General features: G+C 55.9%; 1 protein-coding gene across 7 annotated transcripts in view; it reads right to left on the bottom strand.

Moving 5' to 3' along the window:
- Nucleotides 1–25,561, bottom strand: part of VAV2 (vav guanine nucleotide exchange factor 2) — a 236,379-nt gene that overhangs the window by 58,683 nt on the left and 152,135 nt on the right. For all 7 annotated transcript variants that reach the window (XM_009187902.3, XM_009187906.3, XM_009187904.3 and 4 more), the window contains exon 4: nucleotides 14,918–14,986. In XM_009187902.3, coding sequence (XP_009186166.1) covers nucleotides 14,918–14,986 — 69 coding nt within the window. The remainder of the gene's footprint in view (nucleotides 1–14,917; nucleotides 14,987–25,561) is intronic.

Genomic DNA, 25,561 nt, shown 5'->3' with positions numbered 1-25,561 from the left:
GATCTTCAGACTCCAGAACACACACCAGCGCCTGCCCACCCCGTACCAGGACTCAGGCCTTTGGCCCTGGGCTGACACATCACTGGCTCCCTGGTTGTCTGACCTTTGGACTCAGACTTAAGTTTTCCTGGGTCTCCAGCTTGCAGGCAGCATATGGCGGGACTTTCTGGCCTCCGTAATTGCGAAAGCCAATTCCCATAATAAATCCCCTCAGCCATCTACAGAGATCCTCACTGGTTATGCTTCTTGGAAGAAGCCAATTGCAACATCTGGGTCATCTGAAGGTTGGCTTCCATTGACTTTTCTTTTCTGAGCATGACTCACTTTCTCCTGTTTCTTGCGTTTGGTGATTTCCTTCTTGGACCTGAGACGCTATGAGCGATACTCAGCCTCCTGAGTAGCTGGGATTACAGGCACTCACCACGATGCCCAGCTGATTGTTTTATTTTTCATAGAGGATGGGGTTTCACCATGTTGGTCAGGCTGGTCTCAAACTCCCGGCCTCAAGCAATGCGCCCGCCTTGGCCTCCAAAAGTGCTGCGATTACAGGCATGAGCCACCGCGCCCAGCCACACCTGTGTCGTTTTCCTTTCTTTAATCCATGACTACGAGGAACATTCCTTCATACAGGCTCATTCTTCATGCACCACTTCCCATTAACCTCTTGTCATTCGCCCGGGGCACCGAGGTTAAAAGTGAGCAACCTCACGCCTGTAATCCCAGCACTTTGGGAGGCCGAGGCGGGCGGATCACAAGGTCAGGAGATCTAGACCATCCTGGCTAACACGGTGAAACCCCGTCTCTATTTTAAAAAATACCAAAAAATGAGCTGGGTGTGGTGGCGGGCGCCTGTAGTCCCAGCTACTCGGGAGGCTGAGGCAGGAGAATGGCATGAACCCAGGAGGCGGAGCTTGCAGGAAGCCAAGATAGCACCACTGCACTCCAGCTTGGGCGACAGAGCAAGACTCCATCTCAAAAAAAAAAAAAAAAGAGTGAGCAACCAAAAACACTAGAGGAGAAGCTGTATTTGGGAATCTTTGTCTGGGACAGAATCATCTTACACATGCAGACAACATCCCTCCTCTCCCTTCCGTCCAATGTCAGCTATCCGAAGCCTGTTGATACTGGGGACGTGGAACCTGGGGTCACCTAGTTCTGACTGTCACACCCTTAGGCTTCCTTCCTACCAGGCCCTCCTTGTGGAGCCCAGAGCACTGGCCGTCGGCCTGGCTACACGGACGGCACTTCTCATTCGTCAAAAGTACTCTCCCAACCATCTGTGTTCTGGTCAATGAACACTGGGAGAGACAGGTTCCTGCGTGTCATTTGAAATTCTAAAACAGTGGAACTGAAATTTCATGACACACATATTCTAAATTATGAGAGAGGGAGAAATAAAGGGAACAGTAAAGAAGTGCTTTTTTTAAAAATAAAATTAAATTAGGAAAATAAAATCAAACGTATTTGATAAAAAAAGTTAATAATATATCAACTTAGTAATTAAGATAAAAACCTACCAGATTTAACGGGTTTAACCAATATTTCCCCTACGACCAATTCTGCATCAGAAACATGTTGGGTCCCTGGGACAGAGGGGACAATGGCCATCTGTCCCAACGCCCTCACAGTCTAAGTGGGGAGACTGACTGGGCAGCAGCTGCATCTGAATCCTGGCACCAGGAAATCTGCCAGGTACGGAACAGATCCTAGCAGCAGATGCTACTGGGGGTAACAAGCTCTGCCCCCCAATAGCTCCTTTCCTTTGGCCATCACTGACGTGGAAATGCCACTGCTACCTGGCTTCTTGGCAAAGGTGCCATCTCCATAAACAAGTTTCTGGCACAGGGAGGTGACACATGACCAGTCTTAGTCACCTGGAAGGCAGGTTCACTTACGTCATGACCAGCAGGCCCAGTGTATCTGAGGGCCACAGCTGCCCACTGGGAGGAAGAGGGAGCCCTCAGGGTCTGGGTTGGGAGAGGGGTACACCATGAATGGGCCCTTCAGATCCACTGAGGGGTTTGAAGTCTCCTAGGAGTACGGGACAGTGACAGGGGAGGGGGTCCCATTGTGCAAGGACCCTCACCTCGGTGTTCTCACTAGACATGAGCTTGACGAAGACTCAGCTAAGACCCAGCCCACGGAACCAGAGCCAGCCCCCCATGACCCTCCACGCAATCCCAGAGGAAGGACCGGGCTGTCGTGGCTTCTCTCTGGACCCAGCCCACTCTCCCACAGTCCTTGAAAAGCACCCCAAGGCCCTGCCATGTCTGCAAGTGGCTCCGGAATCTCCGTGGCACAATTACATCACCTCCCGTAGCTGTGTGGCAGGTGGCCGTGTCACACACTGATCCTTTTCACATCAGTGTCTCGGCTAGAAAGAAGTGTGCGTGGAGCCTCCGTGTCATCAGAGGCTACAATTCGTGGAAAAACTCCACACCCATGCCACACCAGAGTCTGGTCCACAGAGCTGGCCCGTCCTCATCACTTCGGAACGGGCGGGCCGCAGTGGGTCTCTTGTTGGCAGGAACTTGACTCTCGCTCCTGAGCCCCTGGAGGGGAGGCGGTGAGGCAAACTGGGGTTGTCTTTGTAGACCTTCCTGTTTCTAGCTGTGTCACTGTGGGCAGGATAACCTAAGCTTCAGTTCCCCCATCTGCAACGGGAGGGGGACAGTTGCAAGGATCAGCCATCACGTACAAGACCAGTAGAGGCTGAGCATACAGTAGGTGCTCAATAAGTGGGAGCGTGGCCCATCACCCCAGAGGGCAGAAGGAGGCGCTCATTCAATGAGACGGCATTTAGCACAGGGGCCGGGGCTCAACACACAGAAGTGGCCAGCATTAAAAATGACAGATTTTTTTTAAAACCTAGGAGACCAGAAAGTTGGACGGGGGGGGGTTGGTGCTGCTTTAATTTCTGCTCAGCTGTGTCACTTTCATAGGTTTCAGGGATCATTCTTCTCTGTCCGGTGGCCCATGAGGAGGCCCGACATGGCCAGGCAGGAATGTGGAAGCCCAGATGTGAATGGACCTCCAAGGTCAGACCCGAGCCCAAGCCCAGCTCCCTCCACCCCGGGCCAGTGACCACCCCTCCTTCCTTCCTGCCCTGTCTCATCCTCTCGCTACCGCTGTTTTCTGGGAGTCAGCTGCGCTGACAGATGCTAAATCCCGACCATTATTTTTGTCCTCACAATAGCCTGAAATCTTCCAGCAGGGGCCCTGTGCACGGCTGCGGTCCTCCAGGGACAGCAAAACCTGCCACCTTCACCTGCTGCCCGAGACCCCGAGGCCCCAGCCCAACAGCCTCGCCCGCTTGCCCCGATTCTGTTACAGAAAGGCAGCTGCTCAGAGGCCGTCGCCCCCGCCGCCCACAGAAAATCAAAGAAAACCAACAAACTCTGCTTTCTGCCCCTGGTGAGCCTGTGTGTTTACGACGGACATAAAATAGTGCTGCTGACAGGCTCGGATGCGCCGCACTGGCCCCGGGCTGTCTGATGCCGCCAAGCAGGGTACCAAGCTGCTATTAGTGTGTTACTAGGAAACCGAGTCGGACATTTCCTGACCTTGGTCCACACCACAGGTGCTTCATCCCCAGGGGGCTGGAGTGGGGGCGGCAGAGAAAGGACGCATCAAGCCTCCGAAGAAGCTGGCTGGGAACTGGATGGTGTGCGTGTAGGGAAGGACGGATGGACAGACAGACAGGCAGGCAAGATCCACTTTACACATCAGGGAGCTCGTTCTCACACACCCTGGCAGACCCTCACCATGACCCGTGAGGGAGGGAGGCCTTGCTTTTTCTACAGGTGGGGAAACCAGGACTCAAAGAGGGCATGGAAGTCACCCAGCTCGCCAAGCCATGTATGCGCGCACCTGCACAGGCCTCGGCTACTGGATTCCCGGAAGGAGACCTGTCCACCAGACTGTCCCTCCTGGCCGTAACTCCCTCTTTTGGGGGGATTCTTTCTAAGCAGTAAAAGAGCCTCCCACCATCTAAAAATATTCAGGAACCAAAAAAGAACAGCCCCTGGGGCCAGGTCACAAGGACTGGGCCCAGGGGAATGTCTCGGGCCACAACACACGGTTTCAATTCCTCCTTTGCCATGTGAAGCATGCTGTGTGACCTCCGGCAAGTCACCTACCCTCTCTGAGCCTTAATTTGTGCAACTGCAAAATGGGTGCTGAAGCACCGACCCTGAAGTGTTGTGAGGGCTGAGATGAAGCGGCAAAGCCCAGGGCCTGGCTCTCAGGGGACAGGAGCGGGGACTGTCGAACAGCGTATGGACCTATGGCTCAGATCCTTCAGTACAGGAATCATGAATGCTCTCGGGACCTCATTACCCCCAGCCCTTCCTCCTACCACAGTGCACCAGGCCCAGGCCTAATTAGGTGTCCTCTCTGTGCTTCGCTCCCTCACAAAGGACCCTTCTGGAGCGTTTAGCTCGGCAGTGAGAAACAAAAGCAGGAAGTCAAGGGAAAGTCGGTGGCAGAGACTGTCCTGCTGTCCTTTCTAAGCATCTGGTGAAGGTAAACTTCAATTCAGCCTGGTAGGGTTGGGGGCTACTTCTTAGAGAAGGTGACCTGTGGGCTGGGTTTTGTAGAATGAATAGGAGTTGGGCAGTCAATATAGGAGATACTATGTACATGATGGGACTTCTACAGTAAAACCCAGCATGTGACGCGTGTTCATTTTAGAGCAATATTTGTTAAGTGCCACTGTGTGTCAGTCAGGTCGATGCTGAACACAGGGAAATAATGTCAAAAGGGAGAAGTCTTCCTCTTCCAGAAGAGTACCAGGAATGAGATTTAGGGAGGGAGGGACCTTCATCAGACACAACGCAGCCCCCTCGTTCGGGCTGCAGCCCAGCTGTCTACTCGTTCCTGGAAAACAGAAAGATGAATGTGTGTGTCTTTAAAGCCGCCTCTTCTGTGCCGGTCCCCTCCCTCTACAGAGACCGCATTAAATGAGACCGGAGAGTTGGTGTGACCGAATCGGTCCTGAAAGCACTCGAGTTTAACGAGGTATTAAACATGAAAACCCCTGGAAGTCCCAGGCCATACCTGCTCTCACACACACGGGAATGTGGAGCGGGTGGGGTGGTCACGCGTGCCTGCTCTGCGTGCGTCAGAGGGCTCCCCTGCCACCTCCCACTGAGAAGGAACAAATGGCCTCTTCCTCAGTGCTGGGGGTGGGGGAGCAGGGTTGCGAGGTCACTGAAGCCCCCAGCCACATGGCAGCAGGGCCTCTGCAGACAGCTGGGGCCCACTGTGGTGCCAGAGTACCAAGGGGCCAACAAGACGTCTGAGGGGGGCAGGGAGAGCCCCTGAAAGCACGGCGCTCTCACCCCAACCAGCTGCAGCCTCCACAGCCAGCCCCACGGGGAAGTACTGATGGCTCCGTTAACAGGGAAGGTGAGGACAGGGAGCCCCCGCCCAGCAGTCCCGCAGCCACCTCCTGACAGGGACCGGGCTTGTCTAGACCACAGGAGCGAGAAAGGCTGAACTGCGTACACAGGATCACCTCCGAGCCAGGCCCATTGGCCCTCAGTTCCCGGGAACAGACACTCCTAAAACCCCAGCCCAAAGCAAGGCAGTGAGTGGCCTGGCACAGGGGGCAAGAGCAGGTTTCCTAAATCACACTTTGGCAAATCCTATGCACTCTTCAAAATGAACGCCTCCTCCAGGAAGCCTTCCTGCCCTCCTGGCTTGTCAGGGTCTGCTGCCTGGATAGCACATGTGAGAGGTAGAGGAGCCTCAAGAATGAGAAGGGCAGGGGCTCACAAGAGTCCCAGGTCCCAGGTCTGTGGGACAGGGGTCTTTTAGCCACCCCTGGGGTTAGGGAGTGGTGGTCTGACAATGACCCTCGGAGAGACAGAGCTGGGCTCAAATTGCAGCTCTGCCCCCTAGTTCTGTGTGACCCTGACCAGGCGCCTGCCTCTCTCAGAGCCCAGTCTGCTTCCTGTCCAGGCAGAGGGTTCAGGGCCCCGCCTGCAGGGCTCAGTGAGACGTAACTGGAAGTGTCTTGACAGAGGCACCCTCCGGGGATGCTGGCTTCATTCACTCCATTCAACCAATCCCCACAGCCAGGCCTGGCCTCACAGTCACACCGAGCAGCAAGAGCCCTCGGCAGCATTTGAGGGAGCCACACGCTGCCAAGGAGAAGCCCAGGTGGGGCCAAGCACGCAGTCTTAAAGGGTCTGTTGTGCAAATGAGGCACCACGGCCATCGGGGAGGCAGCTCCAAGCAGATGATGCCACAGTCCAGCCACGGGTGTCCTTGTCGATGAAGGACCTGGCGGGGCAAAGGCCTTTCTGTCCCAGCCGTCAGCCGCCTTAAGAAACCCCACCTGTCTTCCGTCCCTCCAGCCACCCCTCCATCCCTGCACAAGCCTCGGGCCACCAGGGAGGGACAGCAGGACACCTGTCAACATCTCCGCTGGGGCAGGGGGCTTCATTCCGGCCTCCTTCAGACCAGGGCAGGGTTGACGTGTGCCTGGGGCCGGGGGCTGTCTAACAGGGCTGGATTCATTTGCTTGTTTCTCGTGGGGCCGTTTTTGTGGTGTCTGCTTTCTTTTGTTTTTGTTTTTTTTTTTTTTTTTGAGACGGAGTCTCGCTCTGTCGCCCAGGAGACAGTGGAGTGCAGTGGCCGGATCTCAGCTCACTGCAAGCTCCGCCTCCCGGGTTCACGCCATTCTCCTGTCTCAGCCTCCCGAGTAGCTGGGACTACAGGCGCCCGCCACCTCGCCCGGCTAGTTTTTTGTATTTTTTTTTAGTAGAGACGAGGTTTCACCATGTTAGCCAGGATGGTCTCGATCTCCTGACCTTGTGATCCACCCGTCTCGGCCTCCCAAAGTGCTGGGATTACAGGCTTGAGCCACTGCGCCCGGCCAAGCGTGTGCTTTCAAACTTGTCTCCTTTGGAAAAACAATCCTCTGGGGCAGACATAAGGCATCCCAAACCCAGCCTCTCCCAGCTCAACTCGGGCTCCACACGCAGGCGTCCTCCACAACGTGGACCTCCCAGCGTGAAGATGAACGTACGTGAGCTCAGGAGATGGTATCTAAACAAACCTCCTTTGGGAGAAGCGGGCAGGGTGAGGACAACGGCGGGGAGGGTGGGCCACAGAAGACAGTGATTTGTTCCTCACTCCTTGTCCACCTGCAGACAAACGGCACAGCACAGAGTGGCCAAGGCCCCAGGGCAGGATCCAGTGGGATAAGCACGGCCTCTCCCCTCCCAGGTCACCACCAGCAGGCAGCTCCCGCTCACTCCCCACGTAGAAAGAAGACGTCCAAACCTCCTCGACACCAGAAACTCCTTCTACATTTTATGCATCCTAAAAAATTATCCCAACGATGCTAACATGACACATTTAAAGCTGCACAGTCATTTTATGATGCAATAAAGCATGCAGCTCTACATTCGCGGATAAATTACATTCCCTGCCGTGTCACCATCACATTTGTTTAAGCCTGAAAATCACTTCAGCTCCCAGGAAAGTGAAACCAGTGTCATGCAAAGCAGGCTCCTAAATCATAAAATTGTGGATTCGTCAAGCTCAGAGGGATTCACAGACCTTCCGGGCGGACGCTTTCATTTCAGAGACCGGGAAACTGAGGCCCTGAGTGGCATTTAACCCGCCCAGAGCAGCAGCCCCTTGAAAGGAAAGGAAAGGCCAGCTAGACCTCGGGCCCTGGCGACTCGCCACACTAAAGCAGCCAGCAGCCCCGGCCTCACATCCACGCCCTCGCCCAGAGCCCCGGCCCCAGGATCTCCCTCCCCGCTGGCACTCAGGGGCCGTTCTCCCCTCAAGGATGCTCCTGCTCAGAGGCTCTCTGGGGAGAAGCCAGGAGGACAAGTGGTTCCTGACAGAGCCTGGCTGTGTCTGGGATCACTCCCTCCTCATGCAGCCACTGGAGTCGGTGGGGTGCCTTCCCACAGCAGCCTGTGGGGTCACAGGACCCCGTTCTGCAGACAAGGATGCTCCTGGTGAGGCATGTTTACCAGCTGACTGTCAAACATCTAGCAGCACACCCCGGGAAGAGGATCCAGGTCCAACCACCCCACCCCCAGCCACACAGGATCAAGTGGTTGGCTAAATAAAGCTCGGTCTCATGTCCACGTCCTTCCTTTGGCCTCTCATCTGCCCCGAGTGAGAGCTTTCAGATTTCTCCCGTGTCCCTTCAATTCCCCTAAGAATTCTCAGGGGCTTCTGACCTGCTGGCACCACAGGAGGGAGGACAGAGGCAGGCGGCCTGGCCCTGCTGGGGACTAGGGTGTGCAGCCTACTTCACAGACAGCCAAGGGCCGCCCTGCTACAGTGGCACCAGTGTCCTCGCAAGACACACTCATCATGGCACTCTGTGGCATCCAATCCGGGTGCCCTTTCCAGATCCTCCTCCATCGAGACCCGGAAGCCTTCCCAGGGCCCCCCACAGACTGCAGCGGACCACGCTCAGCCTCAGTGAACAGAAAATACGAACGAGGAACAGCTGGCTGCAGTGCCAGGAGGGAACCAGGAAGAGCTGGCTGCAGTGCCAGGAGGGAACCAGGAACAGCTGGCTGCAGTGCCAGGAGGGAACCAGGAACAGCTGGCTGCAGTGCCAGGAGGGAACCAGGAACACAGCTGCAGTGTGCCAGGAGGGAACCAGGAACAAGCCAAGGTGGTGCCAGGAGGGGAACCAGGAACAGCTGGCCAGAAAAGCCAGAGGAACCAGGAACAGCTGGCTGCAGTGCCAGGAGGGAACCAGGAACAGCTGGCTGCAGTGCCAGGAGGGGGACAGAGGACCCCGGAACTCCAGGCCAGAGTGATCAGAGGGATGTTTCTTGAAGCTGGAAGGAAGAAGCCACTGTGCCAGCTACCGCTGTGCCCACTGAGGCTGACCACTGAGTAGGATCATCGCCACCTACCACTGTGCCCACTGGAGCTGACCACTGAGCACGGGCATCGCCGGCATGCAGCCACCTTCCTGGACCCCCTGCAGCCAGCACAGGCTGACCCAAGGTGTCCTTCTACCGCGCAGAGAAGCACTGTCACTGCAGTGCCACCAGGCTGGCGTCACAGCAGGCATTTTGATGTGGGCCCTGTGCCTTCCTGGGGGAAAGGTGGTCCTCCCTGTGAGTCCCCGGGGAACTTCCAGAGTTCCCATACCTTGCAAACACCAAGCCTTATCCCACAATAGCACAATATCCCGGACTTGCGCTGGAACAACCCTCAGCTACGCCTCCAGATGGGGAGCCTCACCTTGCCCTCCAGCCTCACCTTCCACACCCTGCCCAGCTCCTCGTGCTGGGATACTGCCCCGGTCTTCAGCAAGCTCCTCCTTGGGCGCTGAGGTCCGGCTGTCCCTTCTTCTGAGGAGCCTTCCTTTCTTTCTGACCTAGCACTCCGCCAGCCCCACTCTGCTCCCACAGCCAACTGTCTTGTGCCTGTCACTCTTCTATGTACAAACCTGCCTCTGGACCCCAGGCTGGGAGCCCCCCAGTGCAGGCATGTAGCCCGGGGCCCCCAAGAGTGGGGCAGGAACGAGAAGGGAAGCACGGTGCCTGCCAAGGAAAAGCCATTATGCAAATGCAAGGTACTGATTATTAGAGCAATTTAAAAACAGGCCGTCCATTTGGGCTTATTTTGCTTGATAAAGCATTTTTAAGTGGCAATATTTTGTGTTAATTTTTTCAACCAGCTGCTCTTATTATTTGACTATGCATTATTCAAAGCTCTCAAAAGCGAGCTTAGAGCACTTGAGAAAGTAACTTCAGTGTTATACGTGCCCACGCAGGGGACTGGTTCCAGCTCCCAGAAAGATGTTCTGGATCCAAGACCCGTGCGACCCGGCACACAGCCACTGGCCACGTGCCATGTGTGGCTGTCCGGCTCACAACATTACAAGCTGCAGTGATCAGCGCCCAAGTGCAAGCTCCATGCCAGATCAGAGGACTCAGTGCAACAACCACAAAACATACGCTGCTCGAGGATGATCTGTGATACTGATCACAAGGTGACCCAGATAATATTTTGAATATGCTGGGTTAAATATAACATACATTTTTTTTTCTTTTTTTTGAGAGACAAGGTCTTGCTCTGTCGCTCAGGCTGGAGGGCAGTGACAGGATCTATGTTGCCCAGGCTGGTCTCGAACTTCTGGCCTCAAGCAATCCCAAAGTGAACTGCTGGGATTACAAGTGTAAGCCACTATGCCCAGCCTATAAAATACATTCTTAAGATTAGTTTCATTTGTCCCTTCTTATTTTTTGACGTGGCTCTGCCGTAATCCCACCACACTGCCCTGAAACTGTCCTTCGGTTTCCACACTCCCCATGGGGCCTGGGTCTTGGGAGGCAGGAAATGTGTCTTCATCTTAATGTGTTTCCAGCTTCTGGCCTCAAGCAATCCCAAAGTGAACTGCTGGGATTACAAGTGTAAGCCACTATGCCCAGCCTATAAAATACATTCTTAAGATTAGTTTCATTTGTCCCTTCTTATTTTTTGATGTGGCTCCGCCGTAATCCCACCACACTGCGCTGAAACTGTCCTTCGGTTTCCACACTCCCCATGGGGCCTGGGTCTTGGGAGGCAGGAAATGTGTCTTCATCTTAATGTGTTTCCAGCTCCTGGTCCCAAGACTGACACACAGAGAGTGTTTAGGAACCAGCTGACGATGCAATGAACGATGATTGTGTGAATGAATGAAAGCATACAGGCACTCACACGGTGCCCCTCGCTGGTCTCCTAAAACCACATTTCCAGGTTCCCTGGGAGACAGCTGTATCTGTGAGTCAGTGTTTGACTTTCCCCAAACAGCTGCAGAGTGTCTGGGGTCTGGGTAGCCAGGGGAGTCCTTTAGACATTCAAGGTGACCCTCATGTTGGGCATCTGGCTATGGGCCCAAAGCAAAGAACAGGTGTGTTCTGCTCCAAACGACCCTTCCCTCTCCTCACTCCTGTGCCTGCTGATATGGTCTGGCTGTGTCCCCACCCAAATCTCATCTTGGATTGTAGTTCCCATAATCCCTGTGTGTTGTAGGAGGGACCTGGTGGGAGGTCATTGAATCATGGAGGCGGTGACCCTCATATCCCTCATACTGTTCTCGTGATAGTGAGTGAGTTCCCACGAGATCTGATGGTTTTATAAGGGGCTTTCCCCTTTTTGCTCTGCACTTCTCCTTGCTGCTGCCATGTGAAGAAGGGCATGTCTGCTTCCCCTTCCGCCATGACTGTAAGTTTCCTGGGGCCTCCCCAGCCCTGTGGAACTGTGAGTCAACTAAACCTCTTTCCTTTCTAATTCAAGGAATCTTTCAACTATAATACTAATGCACCTGGCTTCTGATTAGGCCACTTCCCCAGCTCCAGCCTTGAAAATTAACAACCACATTCTCTCCCCAAGTAGGATCCAGGTAAGAAATGGCATGCGTTTGTGTCTTGTAAATTGCCATAATGGCTAAATATCCACACCAAGTCCACAGAGAAAGGATAGGATATCTTACCTTTCAGTGAAAGGAGGAGGGGGAAAAACAACATAAAAAATTTATTAAACTCGAGCCACCGGGACCAAATTGCAAGTTAAAGATTCAGATGCATTCCCCTTCCTTAGAACTGATGATTTACGTTTGCAATAACCGCAGTCATGAAGAGCTCACTGGATTAAGGAGGCTCAGTCTTAATGTCAGGGAATAACATTACTGGACAATGCAAAGCCACATGTACCCGGAGTTGCTTTTCTGGGTGAGAGGAATTCCACCTTGCATTTTGGTTCAAGAGATCGGTCACAATCAGGATGGGCAGAGAAAGATGGAAAATGGGCAACCCAGCCAGGTGCGGTGGCTCACGCCTGTAATCCCAGCACTCTGGGAGGCCGAGGCGGGTGGATCAACTGAGGTCAGGAGCCCAAGACCAGCCTGGCCAACATGGTGAAACCTCGTCTCTACCAAAAATATAAAAACTAGTCGGGCGTGGTGGCGCATGCCTGTAATCCCAGCTACTCGGGAGGCTGAGGCAGGAGAATCATTTGAACCCACGAGGTGGAGGTTGCAGTGAGCTGAGATCATGCCACTGCACTCCAGCCTGGGTGACAAGAACAAAACTCCATCTCAAAAAAAAGAAAAAAAAATGAAAAAGTAAATGAGCAACCTGGGATCTAGCCTGACTCCCCAGGCAAAAATCCTCAAAATTGAATGTGCACTATAAACCAGTAGGGGCAGGCCTGGCCAGGCTCCTATGGAGTGGGCCACACAAGGCCGATGTGGTCCCCATCGTCCCGGAGCCCTCCTGTGCTGACTGTCCAGAAACACTGAGGGATGTTTCTGGAGAGCACAGAACCCCAACCTCAGGCTGGTAACTTACAAGAAACAGCAGGTCAGGAACTTGCCCTCACACCGGCCAGGAGCTCCCCAAGCTCTGCGGGGCACAGGCTCTGTGTGGTGGGCGGTTAGGGTCAAATCGTGGCTCTGCCACTTACTAGCTGGGTGACATGGACCAGTGGTGTCCCCTCTCTGGGCCTCAGTTTCCTTATCTGTAAAATGAGGACAACCACAAAACAGACCTCACAGAGCAACTGAGGGTGGGGGATGCAAGGGAATGAAGCCCAGCAGTGCCCAGCCCCCAAAAAGCTCGTAAGCACCGTCCACTGTTGCTGTCATTGCCATGTGGGTACAGGTGTCCTACCACGTGCAGAAGGCTTGCCCTGCTAGGGCTGGACCAGGAGAGGACAGGAAGAAGACACAGGGTCTGACCCTCTGTTAGGCAGGGGACAGGCATTTAACTCCCTAATCATGGTGCCCCCCTTGGGCAGCCCAGAGGCCCAACAGAGGCATGGGTGCTGAGGGGGCGCTGGCCAGGATGGCGCACAAGAGGCTTCACACAGTGGGAGACACCTTGGCCCGGACGTGGCAGAGAAGGATTTCCAAGGCACGGAATGCCGGGAAAGGTATGGGGGGTATGGTTCCAACTCTGTGCATAGCAAGTAGGGTGGCTGCAGACTCTGCTGGGGGCTGGGGGCTTATCCTTCAGGGACTTCCCTCTGGCCATGCCACCAGCCAGAAGCCCTATCCCATCTGAGCCTCACTTTCCTCCCCCTTTACAGGGTTGAGATGGACAGTCCCTCAGTCAGTCTCAGGAGCCTGCATGCTGCAGTGAGCAGTTTTGGGAATTTTCTTTCTTTCTTTCTTTTTTTTTTCCCCAGACGGAGTTTCACTCTTGTCGCCCAGGCTAGAGTGCGGTGGTGCGATCTTGGCTCACTGTAACCTCTGCCACCTGAGTTCAAGCGATTCTCCTGCCTCAGCCTCCCAAGTAGCTGGGATTAAAGGTGTCCACCATTACACCTGGCTAATTTTTGTATTTTTAGTATAGACAGGGTTTCACCATGTTAGCCAGACTGGGCTCCGACTCCTGACCTCAGGTGATCCGCCCGCCTCAGCCTCCTCCCAAAAAAGTGCTGGGATTCTAGGAGTGAGCAGCTCTTTTTTTTTGGAATTTTCGAAGTCTCCCTCAGATTCCTGAGGCTGGTCAGGGCGGACAGTGGCCTCCAGGTGGGTGCCCCAGGCCTGGCTGTGACCTGCGTGGCCCCTGTGCCCACCTCTCCCCTTCAGGATGCTCTACAACCTTCAGACCCACGTGGGGCCGACCGGATGTCTGGAGAAGCTCTGGGAGTCCGACCAGTGGGATTTCCCCAGGACCCCGTGGCCAGCCCAGCATCAAAGGGAAGGGCTGATGGCAGCTACTGCAGCTGGTGGGTGAGGAATTTCTTTCACAGAAGTGCATGAGACTGGGCCGCCAGTGTGGCGCTGCGTGATTTGGGGATGACTTGAATTGTGTCTATAGACAGGGATTCTGCGGGAAGTATTTTCCTGGGCCCTGCAACCTGAAGACAGCTCTGGATGTGGGCTGAGCACTAAGACAGGCAAAGCTCCAGCCTACACAGCAGGTGGGCAGTACACGCGGCTCCCTGCTTACTCCTCTCTGGGTTGCCATTCTCAGTCTGTGCTCCAAGATGAGGGGAGAGAGAAACCCTAAGAGTCTTCCCAGAAGAAACTGTGGTTGAGCTAAGAAGCTGCTGTCAAACAGTTCCAGAGGCCCCCAGGCAGCAAGCAAGCCCGAAGGCACCATCTCCCGGTGGCCTGGGAGGGCGGTGGATGAGCCGGGCTGTGAGCCCCCAGCAAGGACGCTAGGTCTCAGCCTGGGTCCCTCACCTGCAGGTGAGGCCCCTTCCTCCTACCCTCCTACCTCCCTCCTCCTGGAGCGGGTCACGTGATCCCACCCTGGTCACAGATTCCCACGAGTCCCGGTGGGGCTGCAGCCCTGGTGCAGTGGCCAGGCTTGGGCAGTGCCTGGGTGGAGCAGAGGCCTCTCAGAGGGAGGAATGAGGTGGACACAGAGAAGAGCAGAGGCGGGTCTACTGAGGCAGGGCAGTGCCTGCTGGGCCACGTGTCAACCCCGAGCCCACATACTCCTGTGCCCTGAGCCTGGGCTCCAGGGGCCTCTGCTTCTGGTAGCACCGCTCCCTCCTCACGACACGGCATCCCAAGACCCGGCTTGGGGAGCGTGGCCGGGCCGCCTTTTGAGCAGGCCCCCTCTCCGTCCCACAGCTTCGCAGAGACGAGCCCTCATGGAGGACCCTGCTAGGGCAACGGGCCAACACCTGGGCCAGCCATTAGACTGGCTTGGCAGCCTTCTAGAATGTCCAAGGGGTGTGAAGATCTGCTCGTCTCTGAGGGCCTCTCAGATGCATGCCTTCCCACTCAGCATGGCAGCCCACGCCATGATCCATCATGAGGAGACGCCCCCGTGGGAAGAGCCAGGGCCAGCTCTGCCTGCACTGTGGCTGCCATGTTTCCTGTTGACTCTCTGGACACCACCAGGAACCTCCCCGCCCCTCCCTCTTTCCCTCCTCCCCTCTTCCCATCCCTCTTCCCATCCCCCCGCCTTACTCCGCCAGCTCCTCCAGGCTGCGGTAGACGTCATCGTCATTCTCTGTGGTCTCCTCTGAGGGAAAAGGCCTGCGAAAGAGAAGGCGAGAGGGAGGTGAGCAGGTCCCGGCACTGCCGGCCAGTGGGACCCCAGCTGGACCCCACGGCAGAGCCCAGTGTGGCCCGGCCAGGAGCAAAGGGGCTCTTGTCCACTCTCTAGAAGGATATCGGGTGCGCGGACACCGATCAGAGTCACAGAATGAGCCAACTGGGCCGTAGGGCAAGACGAGACCCATGCCCAGCTCGCCAGGGGGCAAGGAAAGTGTCACGCACACTCCGGGCTCTGGGTGTCCAGTGGGCAGATGAGAGGCCCAGGTCAGGGCTGCAGAAGGCGTTCATCTGCCCGGCGACCTGCCTTCCCCTTTACCCGCACTCCCACTTCCAGGGGGTTTGCAGTGGAGAGGAGGCTCCTCGCACACCTCCTGGTGGGCAGGTGGGAGGGCTGCCAGCTCAGTCCCCGCAGGAGAGGAAGCAGGAGGGGACTCCAGAAGGGAGGGGTGAGTTCTGAGGCACCGAGGGTAGGGGCTCACCTACTCCACCCACCAGCCCCTGGCTTGAGGTCAGGAAGAGAGTCCCGAAAATGAAAAGCCCTCGGAACCTTCTGCATGGATCTGCAGCCTCCCCTCCTACAAAGGGAGCAGGAGCCCCATGGGGACGCCCCAGAAGGAACGTGGCACTGCTCCCCCTCCCCCTCCCCCTCCGCCCCCAAGACACCCCAACCCTGCTGCTTTTCTTTAGTTCAGGATGGTATATAAATATATATATACACATAAACTTTAATCATCTGGGCTCTTCTTGCGTCTCATTTTTGTGGAACTCTCATGCATATGTATATAATTATAATTGTTTTTCTCCTGTTCATCTGTCTTATGTCAATTCAATTCATAAACCCGCCCAAGAACCTGGAGGGATGGAAGGAAGCGGTTTTCCTCCCGCAGGACCCAAAGCATCGCTCTGCTCCGTCCTCTGCAGACAGACAGATGGGTGTAGCCCCGAGTCTACAGGCCTCCCTGCACAAGGCGAGCCTGGGCCGGCACAGGCCAACCACTCAGAGCTGAAATGCCGGACCAGCCTCGGGGAGGGGGCAGAGGCGGAGGGGAGGGAGGGATGGGATGGAGGAGAGGCAGGAGAGGCAGATCAAACACCCAGAAGAGGGGGCTGCAGCTGGTTCAAGGCTATGGGCCAAATCCACTCATCTCTACAGGAGACCTGAAAGACCCCTTAATTAAACCAAACATGCCCGTGTAGCCCCCGGGTGCGTGTTCTGGTAGGAAACCTGTCACTAAGGATGGGACGGGAGATCCCAGCCGGGGGGCTGCCTGGGCCCAGATGCCAGCTGGGGTTGTTCCTTGCCTGGGGTCAGGCTGACATTTGCTCAGCCCGAGATCCAGCAGGGACGCAGTCCATCCTGGCAGCCCTGCCCCGCCTGGAGGCTGGGGGCCTGTGTTCCTGCGGAAGGGGCAGGGGGGAGTCCACTGAGCTGTGAGCTGGAGGCCTGGGTCCTACCTGGCTCTGTCACAGACCTGCAGGGACTAGGTCTCAGATCGGAGGCCCCCAAGCCAGACCCACCAGGCCATTGGTCAGCGTGCCCCTGTGGCTTCCTGGTAAAAGCCCGTGTCCAAGGGGGCAGCACAGCCAGGCCTGACCTCTGCATGGGTGAGCTCGGCTCTCTGCTCCAGCCACTCTCCCTCCTTCCACCCATCACCATACAGCCGCATCCCCCAGTGGAGGTGCGTGTCCCAGGTCACGGGCAGAGCTGAGGCTGCCACGAGATCCTCCCCACCAGGGCTCCGTTGCTGACACAGCACCATTCACGGCCAAGAAGCCCCTCAAGGAATCCATCTCCTCCCGTGATATGCAGAGCCCCAGGCCGACACAGACCCCGTGCAGCTGATGGGGGTGGGGCTGGGAAGCCACAACCTGGAGGGACTGGCCCACACGCGGGTGACCCCGGAAAGCACAGGAGGCTCTGCCAGACTGAGATGTGGCTTCAGGACCCAGAGGTGGAGGCTTCTTTCCCTTCAGCATGAAACCCCGCTGCCAGGACCGGCCCTGGGCCGTCCCCGCTCCCACGCCAGCCCCTCGCTTACGTCCAGCCATCCCTGTCTCCGACCTCATCAGTCATCTCTGCTTTTTCTAAATTTTCAGTGATGATTGGTATGACTTCATAATAAAGAAAAACAGAATCAAAATTCTCATTATGAAAATGTGTCCTCATCGTAAGTAAATATTTTAAACCCCACTCATCTCCTATAAAAGTATGTTATGTAAAAAATGACATCGTGGCAAAGTATGAACGTGCTTTCTCACGCAGAATGTAGAGAGGGAAGAGAAAATACCAAACTCCTGAGGTTGTGCTCTTGTTCAAATCTGATCACAGAGTGTGGGCAACAGTTTAGGGAAACGGGGCATCCCATCGAATCCTGGATTATCAACAGGACGGCCATTTGGAGACTGTACTTCCAGAACCCGCCCTGCTAAGCCAACCGAGAGATGCATTCACACTTCGAAGGAGACCCACCCTAACGATGAGTGAGCACACACACCTGCCTCTCACTCTTCCTGTGCCCAGGCAGACATCACTCATCAATCAAAGCTCTCCTATCCCTGAAGCACAGCGTTCTTAACACAGGGCTCTACTCCTCCATCAGTCCTGGGACTCAGACAGAACCCACCTGCCCTGCCAGGAGAGCTGAGCCCGGGGGCAGCGAAGGAGAGGAAAAGCTTTGGAGCTGGGCTAACCCAGGTGTGAACCCTAGGCCCATCCCCTGCTCCCTGGGACCTTGGACAAGCTACTAAACCTCTCAGAGTGTCCGCCTTCTCCCCCTGGAAAATGGAAGTAAGTGTCTTCTCAGAGGGCTGCTGGGAAGGGCAGCTGTAGGACGGCAGAATGCTCTGGACTTAGTGGGGTCCAACAATGGCAGCTGTGATTTAGTGTTTCTAGTATCATCCTCACCCAGGGCACTTTCCGTTGTCCAAGAAAACTGCCTTCTGAAGCCTCGTGAGGAAGCCCCGCTTGCCATGATGATTTCGGATTCTTGTTTCCTAACACAGAAAGTGAGGGCCCACTAAAATAAGGCACAACAGTCATTTCAAAACCTTTTGTCGGCCAGGTGCAGGGGCTCACACCTGTAATCCCAGGACTCTGGGAGGCCCGAGGCGGGTGGATCGCTTGAGGTCTGGAGTTCGAGACCAACCTGACCAACATGGTGAAACCCCGTCTCTACTAAAAATACAAAAAAATGAGCCGGGCGTGGTGGTGCGCACCTGTAATCCCAGCTACTTGGGAGGCTGAGGCAGGAGAATCACTTGAACCCGGGAGGCGGAGGTTGCAGTGAGCCGAGATTGCGCCACTTCACTCCAGCCTGGGTGACAGAGTGAGACTCCATCTCAAAAAAATAAATTAAAAAAAAAAAAAAAGCCTTTTGTCTTTTAAAAAACCTGACCTTGAGCTGTGGTGGTTGTAAATTTTCCTTCCCTGCATTTCATTCGGTGTCTTGTTCAACCCCTCCTGTCATCTCCTCTACCTGCCCGACCCAGAGGAGATAAAGCAGGAATGTTAAAGTCCAAAGAATTATACTGCTGCCCGTAAAATCTTTACCACTTTTATTCTAAGATCCCTATTTGAGGCCACAAATCCCCTTGAGAATGGAGCTGCAAATCCAATTAATTTCTGCCACAGCCCAACAAAGGCTCTGCCAGGAGGGGAAGAGCAGGAGAGGGAGGCAGCCTGTCAGGGACCATGTGGGGCCTCAGCGCCCGGCCGCTGGGGCAGGAATACGCAGGAGACTAGAGGAGGTTTCACCAGGTCCCGGTCCCCTTTCACTCCACTCCCCCCATACCCCTCACGCCCATGCTGACTCTGGCCCTTGCACCTGCTCTGCTCTCTGCCTTCAGTCCCCTGCCCTCCCACCATTCACCCAAGTGAATCCAAGCCTTACTGCAGGTGGGAAGACTTGATCAGTCTCTCAGCCTGGGTCAGCCTCTGCCTAGCACAGTGCCTGGCGCTAGAAAGGCATGGATGAGTACATGGATGGATGGGTGGATGGGTGGATAGATGGGGGGGATGGATGGTTGGCTGGCTGGCTGAGTGGGTGCCTGGGTGTGTGGGTGGATGGTTGAGTGGATGGATGGATGAATGGATTGGTGGGTAAGTGGGTGGGTGGGTGGACAGATGGATGGATGGGTGGGTGGGTAAGTGGGTGGATGGATGGACGGATGGGTGGGTGGGTGGGTGAGTAGATGGATGAATGGATAGGTGGGTGAGTGGGTGGATGGATGGATGGATGGATGAATGGATGGATGGATGGATGGATGGGTGAGTAGATGGATGAATGGATGGGTGGGTGGATGGATGAACGGATGGATGAACAGATGCATGAATGGATGGATGGGCAGGTGGTTGGATGAACTGATACATGGATGCATGGATGGAAGGATGGATGAGTAGCTAGATGGGTAAATGGCTGGGTTGGTGGGATGGGTGGATGAGTGATAGATGGGTGGGTGGGTAAGTAAGTGGGTGGAAAGACAGATAAATGGGTTGTTGGGTGGCTGGATTCATTAGTGCATGGATGGATGTCTGGGAGGACAGGTGGATGAGAGAGTAGTTGGACTTTGTGGGTTGATAGACAGATGGATGAGTAGACGGATGAACAAATGAGAGGGTTGGTGGGTGGGATTAGTGGGTGATAGATAAGTAGACAGAAGGGTGGGTGTCAGATATTCTCAGTCTGCTCTTTACCCCCTTGAAACGGCAGCGTCAAATTAGATCCAAGGAAGCATTTTATTTTATTTTTATTTATTTATTTATTTATTTTGTTTTTGAGATGGAGTCTCGCTCTGTCACCCAGGCTGGAGTGCAATGGTGCGATCTCGGCTCACTGCAAGCTCTACCTCCCGGGTTCACCCCATTCTCCTTCCTCAGCCTCCCGAGTAGCTGGGACTACAAGCACCCGCCACCATGCCTGGCTAATTTTTTGTATTTTTAGTAGAGATGGGGTTTCACCGTGTTAGTCAGTATGGTCTCGATCTCCTGGCCTCATGATCTGCCCGCCTCGGCCTCCCAGAGGGCTGGGATTACAGGCGTGAGCCACTGTGCCCGGCCCCTCTTTTTTTTTTTTTTTTTTTTTTTTTTTGATCAAGACGGAGTCTTACATTGTTGCCCAGGCTGGAGTGCAATGGCGTGATCTCGGCTCACTGCAACCTCCGCCTCCCGGGTTCAAGCGATTCTCCTGCCTCAGCCTCCCAAGTAGCTGGGATTACAGGTGCCCACTAGCATGCCTAGCTAATTTTTTGTATTTTTAGTAGAGATGGGGTTTCACTATGTTGTCCAGGTTGGTCTCAAACTCCTGACCTCATGATCTGCCTGCCTCGGCCTCCACAAGTGCTGGGTTTACAAGTGTGAGCCACTGCGCCCGGCCTATACGAGGAGGCATTTTCATGGAGAGCTTGTAAGAGATCACAGAGGTATTCAAGTCACCCCTCAGTAGGGACTTTGTAACAGTGACCTTGATTAAACAGTGGGACACACATTTGCACAGAGAATGTCTGAGCAGAGTTTCTGGGGCCACATCCCAGTTGCAACTTAAAGCCCAGTGGGGGTGGGTCGGGTGGAGACTGTGGTCATTTTGCAACAAGGCCTAGCTCCACCCCCCAACTCCCCTCCCCACCCCCGAGGCCATCTTCAGGCACCAGCTGATTTTCCTTCCCGCACTTCCCCAGTGTCCCTTACCCACACCTTGCCCTGTGGTGTTGCCTTGCTCGTTAAGAGCAGGGCATGAGAAGCAGACAAGGCCAACCCGAGCCTATCCAGAAGTTGTCCTGAGAGCAGTCATCCTGGTTCCCCAGGAGTGGCTGCATCCCTCTCCTCCCACCAGAGCCTTCCTGAGCCTGCATTTCCTCGCGCCTGGCTTCGGGAAGCGGAGTTTCCCACTGCGCCGCGGAGGGGACGAAGCGGATGTCCGCACGGGAAGCAGAGAAGCCACAAGTGCCCAGTGCAGAGAAGTCCCCGGGAGAGCCTGCCGTTGGGCAGCAGCCGCTCCTCTCAAACAACCCGTCCAATCCCATTCCCCAAGCTTCCTCAGCACCCACTCCCCACTCCTGCCCCCGAGCCACTGCTTGCTCGAGGAGCTCCCCCAGCCCCCAATAGGCCTCCCCAGTTAGCTCAATTCTGGGCAGGACAATCACAGTCCCAGTGCCACAGCCAGATAAGTCACCAGCCAGAGGACACAGACCGGGAAACACAACACCCCACGGGGTGCCCAAATCCAAACCCCGAAGAAAGAGCGGAGGAAACATAGCTCCTGCTTCCAAAGAGCTCCTTCACTCCCCTCCTGTCCTTCCCCCGGGATTTACGGGGCACCCGTGTGGGGCTGGCCTGGGTGGCCATTTGTCACCGATTCAGGGAGAAGGAGCAGCTTGAATCTCGCTTTAGGATAATAAATCAGGCTCCTATTCTTGCCTTCGGGACTTCTGTGAAAAGACGGCCTTTGCAGAGCACCACCTGTGCCACTGTGCCTACAGCTGCCTGGTGGCCCCACAGTCTGGTGGGAGGGGCCCACTGGACGCTCAGGGGTCTCCAGGCTGAGGGTAGCAAGCACAGGTCTGTGTCAGCACAGACCCTCAGGATCTCAGCTAGAGGGAGGACAGCTTGGGTTCGCTTTCTTGGAAGGCCCTGAGGAGCTGGCAGCCAGATTTGGTTTTTAAGACAAAGACCAGAGTAGCCAAAGAGAGGACCCTAAACACAGCTGCCCTCCTTCCCAGGCAGGTGGCAGGTGCCTGGGTTCTAGGGGATGAGCCCGGACAGCTCACGTCTTACTGTGCTTCCATGAGGACTGTGGGGCCTCACATGTGGGGTTCGATGGGGAACATGCCCCCTTGTTGGCGCTGATCTAAGATTCCACAACAGCAGCGGCTACAGGGAGAGAAGGCTGGGTCCCCACAACACCACCGCCCCAGGTTCTACTCAAGCGCTTCAAAACCAGCTTGGATGCAGCACTGGGCCTGCTGACCTCATCTGGCAGCGGCCTCCTCTGCATATTGAGCGGACTCCGGGGCTCCATCATGCAGGGCTCGTGGCCACTCCTGCACCCCTGGAGTCCCGGTCCTGTTTCCCTAGGGGCTACTGGCACCTCAGAGCAGGGAAGCCCCTCTTGCCTCTTACAGAGCGAATCCACCCAGCAGGTGTGCGTCTCATCCTGGAGTGAGTGTCCACAGACAGCCCTGCCTGGGGCCAAGATGCAGCTCCCAGGCTCCGTCCGCAAACACCCGGAGATAACATCAGGGAGAAGCCACAGCACGGACCCCAGCACCTCAACTGTGCTCACTCGAGGGGAGACCTTGTGGGGAAAGCTAAGAGCAAGGCCTCTGCAGGTAATGGGTCTGGGTCCAAGCCCTGGCTCTGCCCGTCTCTGAGCCTCAGTTTCCCCAACTGCAGAATGGGGGCGGGTAGTAGCGATTGCTAAGACCAAGGGAGATGGTGCATAAGCCTCCTAGCGAGCATCCTGCACGTACCAGCGCGGGTCTCTCCCCTTCCGCTTTCCACCAGCTCGGCCTCTGAACCCACTCTGCCTCCAGAGCCAGCCGCAGTGGGACCAATTCCTGGATCACAGTTGGAAAAGCGCCCGCTCCCCACAGATGGTCCACCCAGCCCTGCCATGGCTCAGGCAGGGCACCCCACCGAGCACTTCCTCCCACAGTACATCCGAACAAGAACGCAGCCCTAAATGAACGTTTGGATCCTGGAAGGGACTGAAGATTCCAGAAGGTACAGAAATCAGCGTTTGGCTCATCCAGCCGTCATGCACAGAGTCTGGGACACGGTTTTTGTTTCCCACACTCTGCTGACATCTCGGGTGAAGGATCCAAGGCTTGAGACAGTCCCTAATGCCTCCACTTGGCCGGTACAGAAAGAAAGTAGGACCTGACTAACAGAAGAAAAGTCCCCCGCACAGTGACTGCCAAGGACTGTGTGCACCAGCAGTGCATCAGGGAGGCTGCTCCACCTGACCCACCCTGGTGCTCCTTGCCCAGCCGGAGCCCTCCGAGAGAATAGGCAGAGCCTTGAGTTACATCCTGGAGGGCGAGACCCGCTCATGGCCCCAAGGGAGCGCCCTCAGCCTCTGAGGCCAGGTGTGACCAGCACTGACATCTACTGTCCAGGTTTGCCCGGGACAGGGATTTCTTAGGATGCGGGACTTTTGGTGCTTAAACTGGGACAAGTTGGCCGCTTTAGTCCTGCAGATGGCAGACAACAGTGTTTGCATTTATGTGCTGACACTACACTGTGGGGGTGGGGGGGGCGGCTGGCTAACCCTCAGTTTCCAATTCTGAAACCAGCTTCAGAATCAGGCTTTGGGAGGGCCAGGCGCCAGCCTGGCACTGGAACACCACCAGGTGCAGGGGCATCTCACGCAGGCGGAGGCCATGGTGAGGAGAAAGAGAACGGCGCGGGTGGGGGGTCCGTGGGACCCCACGCCCAGGGCACGGGAGCTGGGCCATAGCCCTTCTGGCACTGTGTGCCGGGGAAACAGCAGTCAGGCAAACTTGAAAGGCACATCAGGCAGCGCAGCCCGGAGGGCCCGCCAGGCCCGTTTAATTATTGAGGGAGTCACCTGGGTGCTGCCTTCTAATTGGCAGGGAGGCCTTGAAGCACCAGGGCTTCGCTTATTAGAAACGGTTCCCCTGCTAAACAGCTCCAACTGTCAAAACAAGCCCACAGATCACGTTTCTTTCCTCAGGGTGCCATCCCACCCAGCCCAGAAGGGCTATCACAATGGGAGGAGGCCAGGTCGAACCCGGCATCCCACCCATGGCCACACCCGGCTCGGGGATGCCAGTGTCGGAGATGAGCCTGACACACCCAGCACGAAGGCAGCACAGGGCCGAGGGGTGCAGGGAGCACGCAGAGACACCTCAGGGTGGGAGGGAGTCTGAACCTGGGGAAACCAGGAAGGGCTTCTCGCAGGAGGTGGCAAGGGAGCTGGTGTGAAGAGTAAAGTCTAATTTTGAGTTCAGAGTTCTGACTTTGTTTGGGTTTTTTTGGTATTTTTTTGTAGATATGGGGTCTTGCTATATTGTCCAGGCTGGTCTCAAACTCTTGGCCTCAAGTGATCCTCCCACCTTGGCCTCCCAGTGTTGGGATTACAGGTGTGAGGCACTGTACCTGGCCCAGAGTTCCAGCTTTGTTTAAGACAGGCTGGGGTAGGAATCCTGGCCACAAACCTCCTAGCTAGGAGCTTACTAAGGGCCCTACATCCCCTGGCCTCAGCTCACTCACTGTAATATTCAGACAAACCACCTGCCTCAGATGCGATATGTGAAGGAAAGAGGGGGAAGGTGATGATGGACATGGGCATGGTTTAGGGCTGGAGGAGGCAACCTGGGCAGAGGGTAGATGAAGACTCAAGTGCCAGGTGGGGCAGGAGTCTCATGGGGCTGGAGTCGAGAGTGACCAATGGGCTGGCCCGGTGTGGTTACCAGGATCTGAAACCAAAGTTGGGATGGAAGTAGAGGGTCTCTCCCCCATGGGGTGGCAGGTTGGAAGGTGGGGGCACTGAGGCATGGCCACTGCCATAGCCCCGGCAGTGACCTTGACGTCTGCCATGGCAGGTCCAGCAAGGCGGGGGTGTGGCCAGCTCCAAGCTCACCAGGGGAGATGGTGAATACACCAGAGCCCTAGAGGAGAGACCCCACATGACCCCCAAATCCAGCTAGGCTGCTTCTGCCCTTGTTTCCAGAACCCCGGCAAGGCAGAGGAAGACACGGATCTCCCAGGCGGAAAGAAATGCTTGGTTCCCTGCCCACGCTACTTTGTCTGGGAGAGGAAGGGGCCTGGCGTGGCTGCTGATGACAGAGGAATGTGACTTCTCAGCAGCTGCAAAGCATAATATATATTTTTATTTTCCAACACGCTTCTCGTAAGGGAATCTCGGCTGGCACCGGTTTGGAAGGAAACGGCCAGTGGCCCACAGGGCGTCCTTCCCCAGCGAGCGCGCAGAGCCTCCAAAGCCACTCTGCCTTTTGCTCCATGCCAGGCCTCTTCCCAGGGGACACCTGCCCAGGCTTGGCAGGAAGCCCCCGGGACAAACACTTAGGATTTGTCCATCAGGGAACGGGGCTGAGGGAGGAGGCTCTGGGACAGGGGCGTTGCAGCCCACAGGCCGGCAGGGGCTTTCCAGGGCTGAGGCCTGCACCCCCAGGCCCCGACACGGCTGCTCCACCCAGCTGTGGGTCAGGCCTCCGTGCATCTCACTTCTGCCAACCGAAAGCTACGGTACACTCCCTGCAGACGCAAGATGGGGATCAGGACACCTCCAAACTGGGCACTGATGGGCCAGAGCCCCAGCTGTCCCCCTGGCCTTGGCCTGAGGACCCTCAACCGAGCTCGGTCGTGCTGGGCAGAGAAAGGTGGACAGAGTGACTGATGAGGACTATGGCACAGGAACTCAGACACAACAGGTCTGATTCATGAGGAGGAAACAGGCAAGGCTTGGGTCTGCCCATGCTTCCAGACTCCAGGCCTGCAGGTCAACACTCTGTGGCCAAAGGTGACAATGAGGGCCCCAGACAGCTCCTTGGTTCTTCAGCAGCCCCTGATCAGGA

This window comes from Papio anubis, unplaced genomic scaffold (assembly GCF_008728515.1).
Source record: "Papio anubis isolate 15944 unplaced genomic scaffold, Panubis1.0 scaffold64, whole genome shotgun sequence".
NCBI lineage: Eukaryota > Metazoa > Chordata > Mammalia > Primates > Cercopithecidae > Papio > Papio anubis.
The sequence above is the reverse complement of the archived record's forward strand: the minus strand, read 5'-3'. Positions and strand labels throughout refer to the sequence as shown.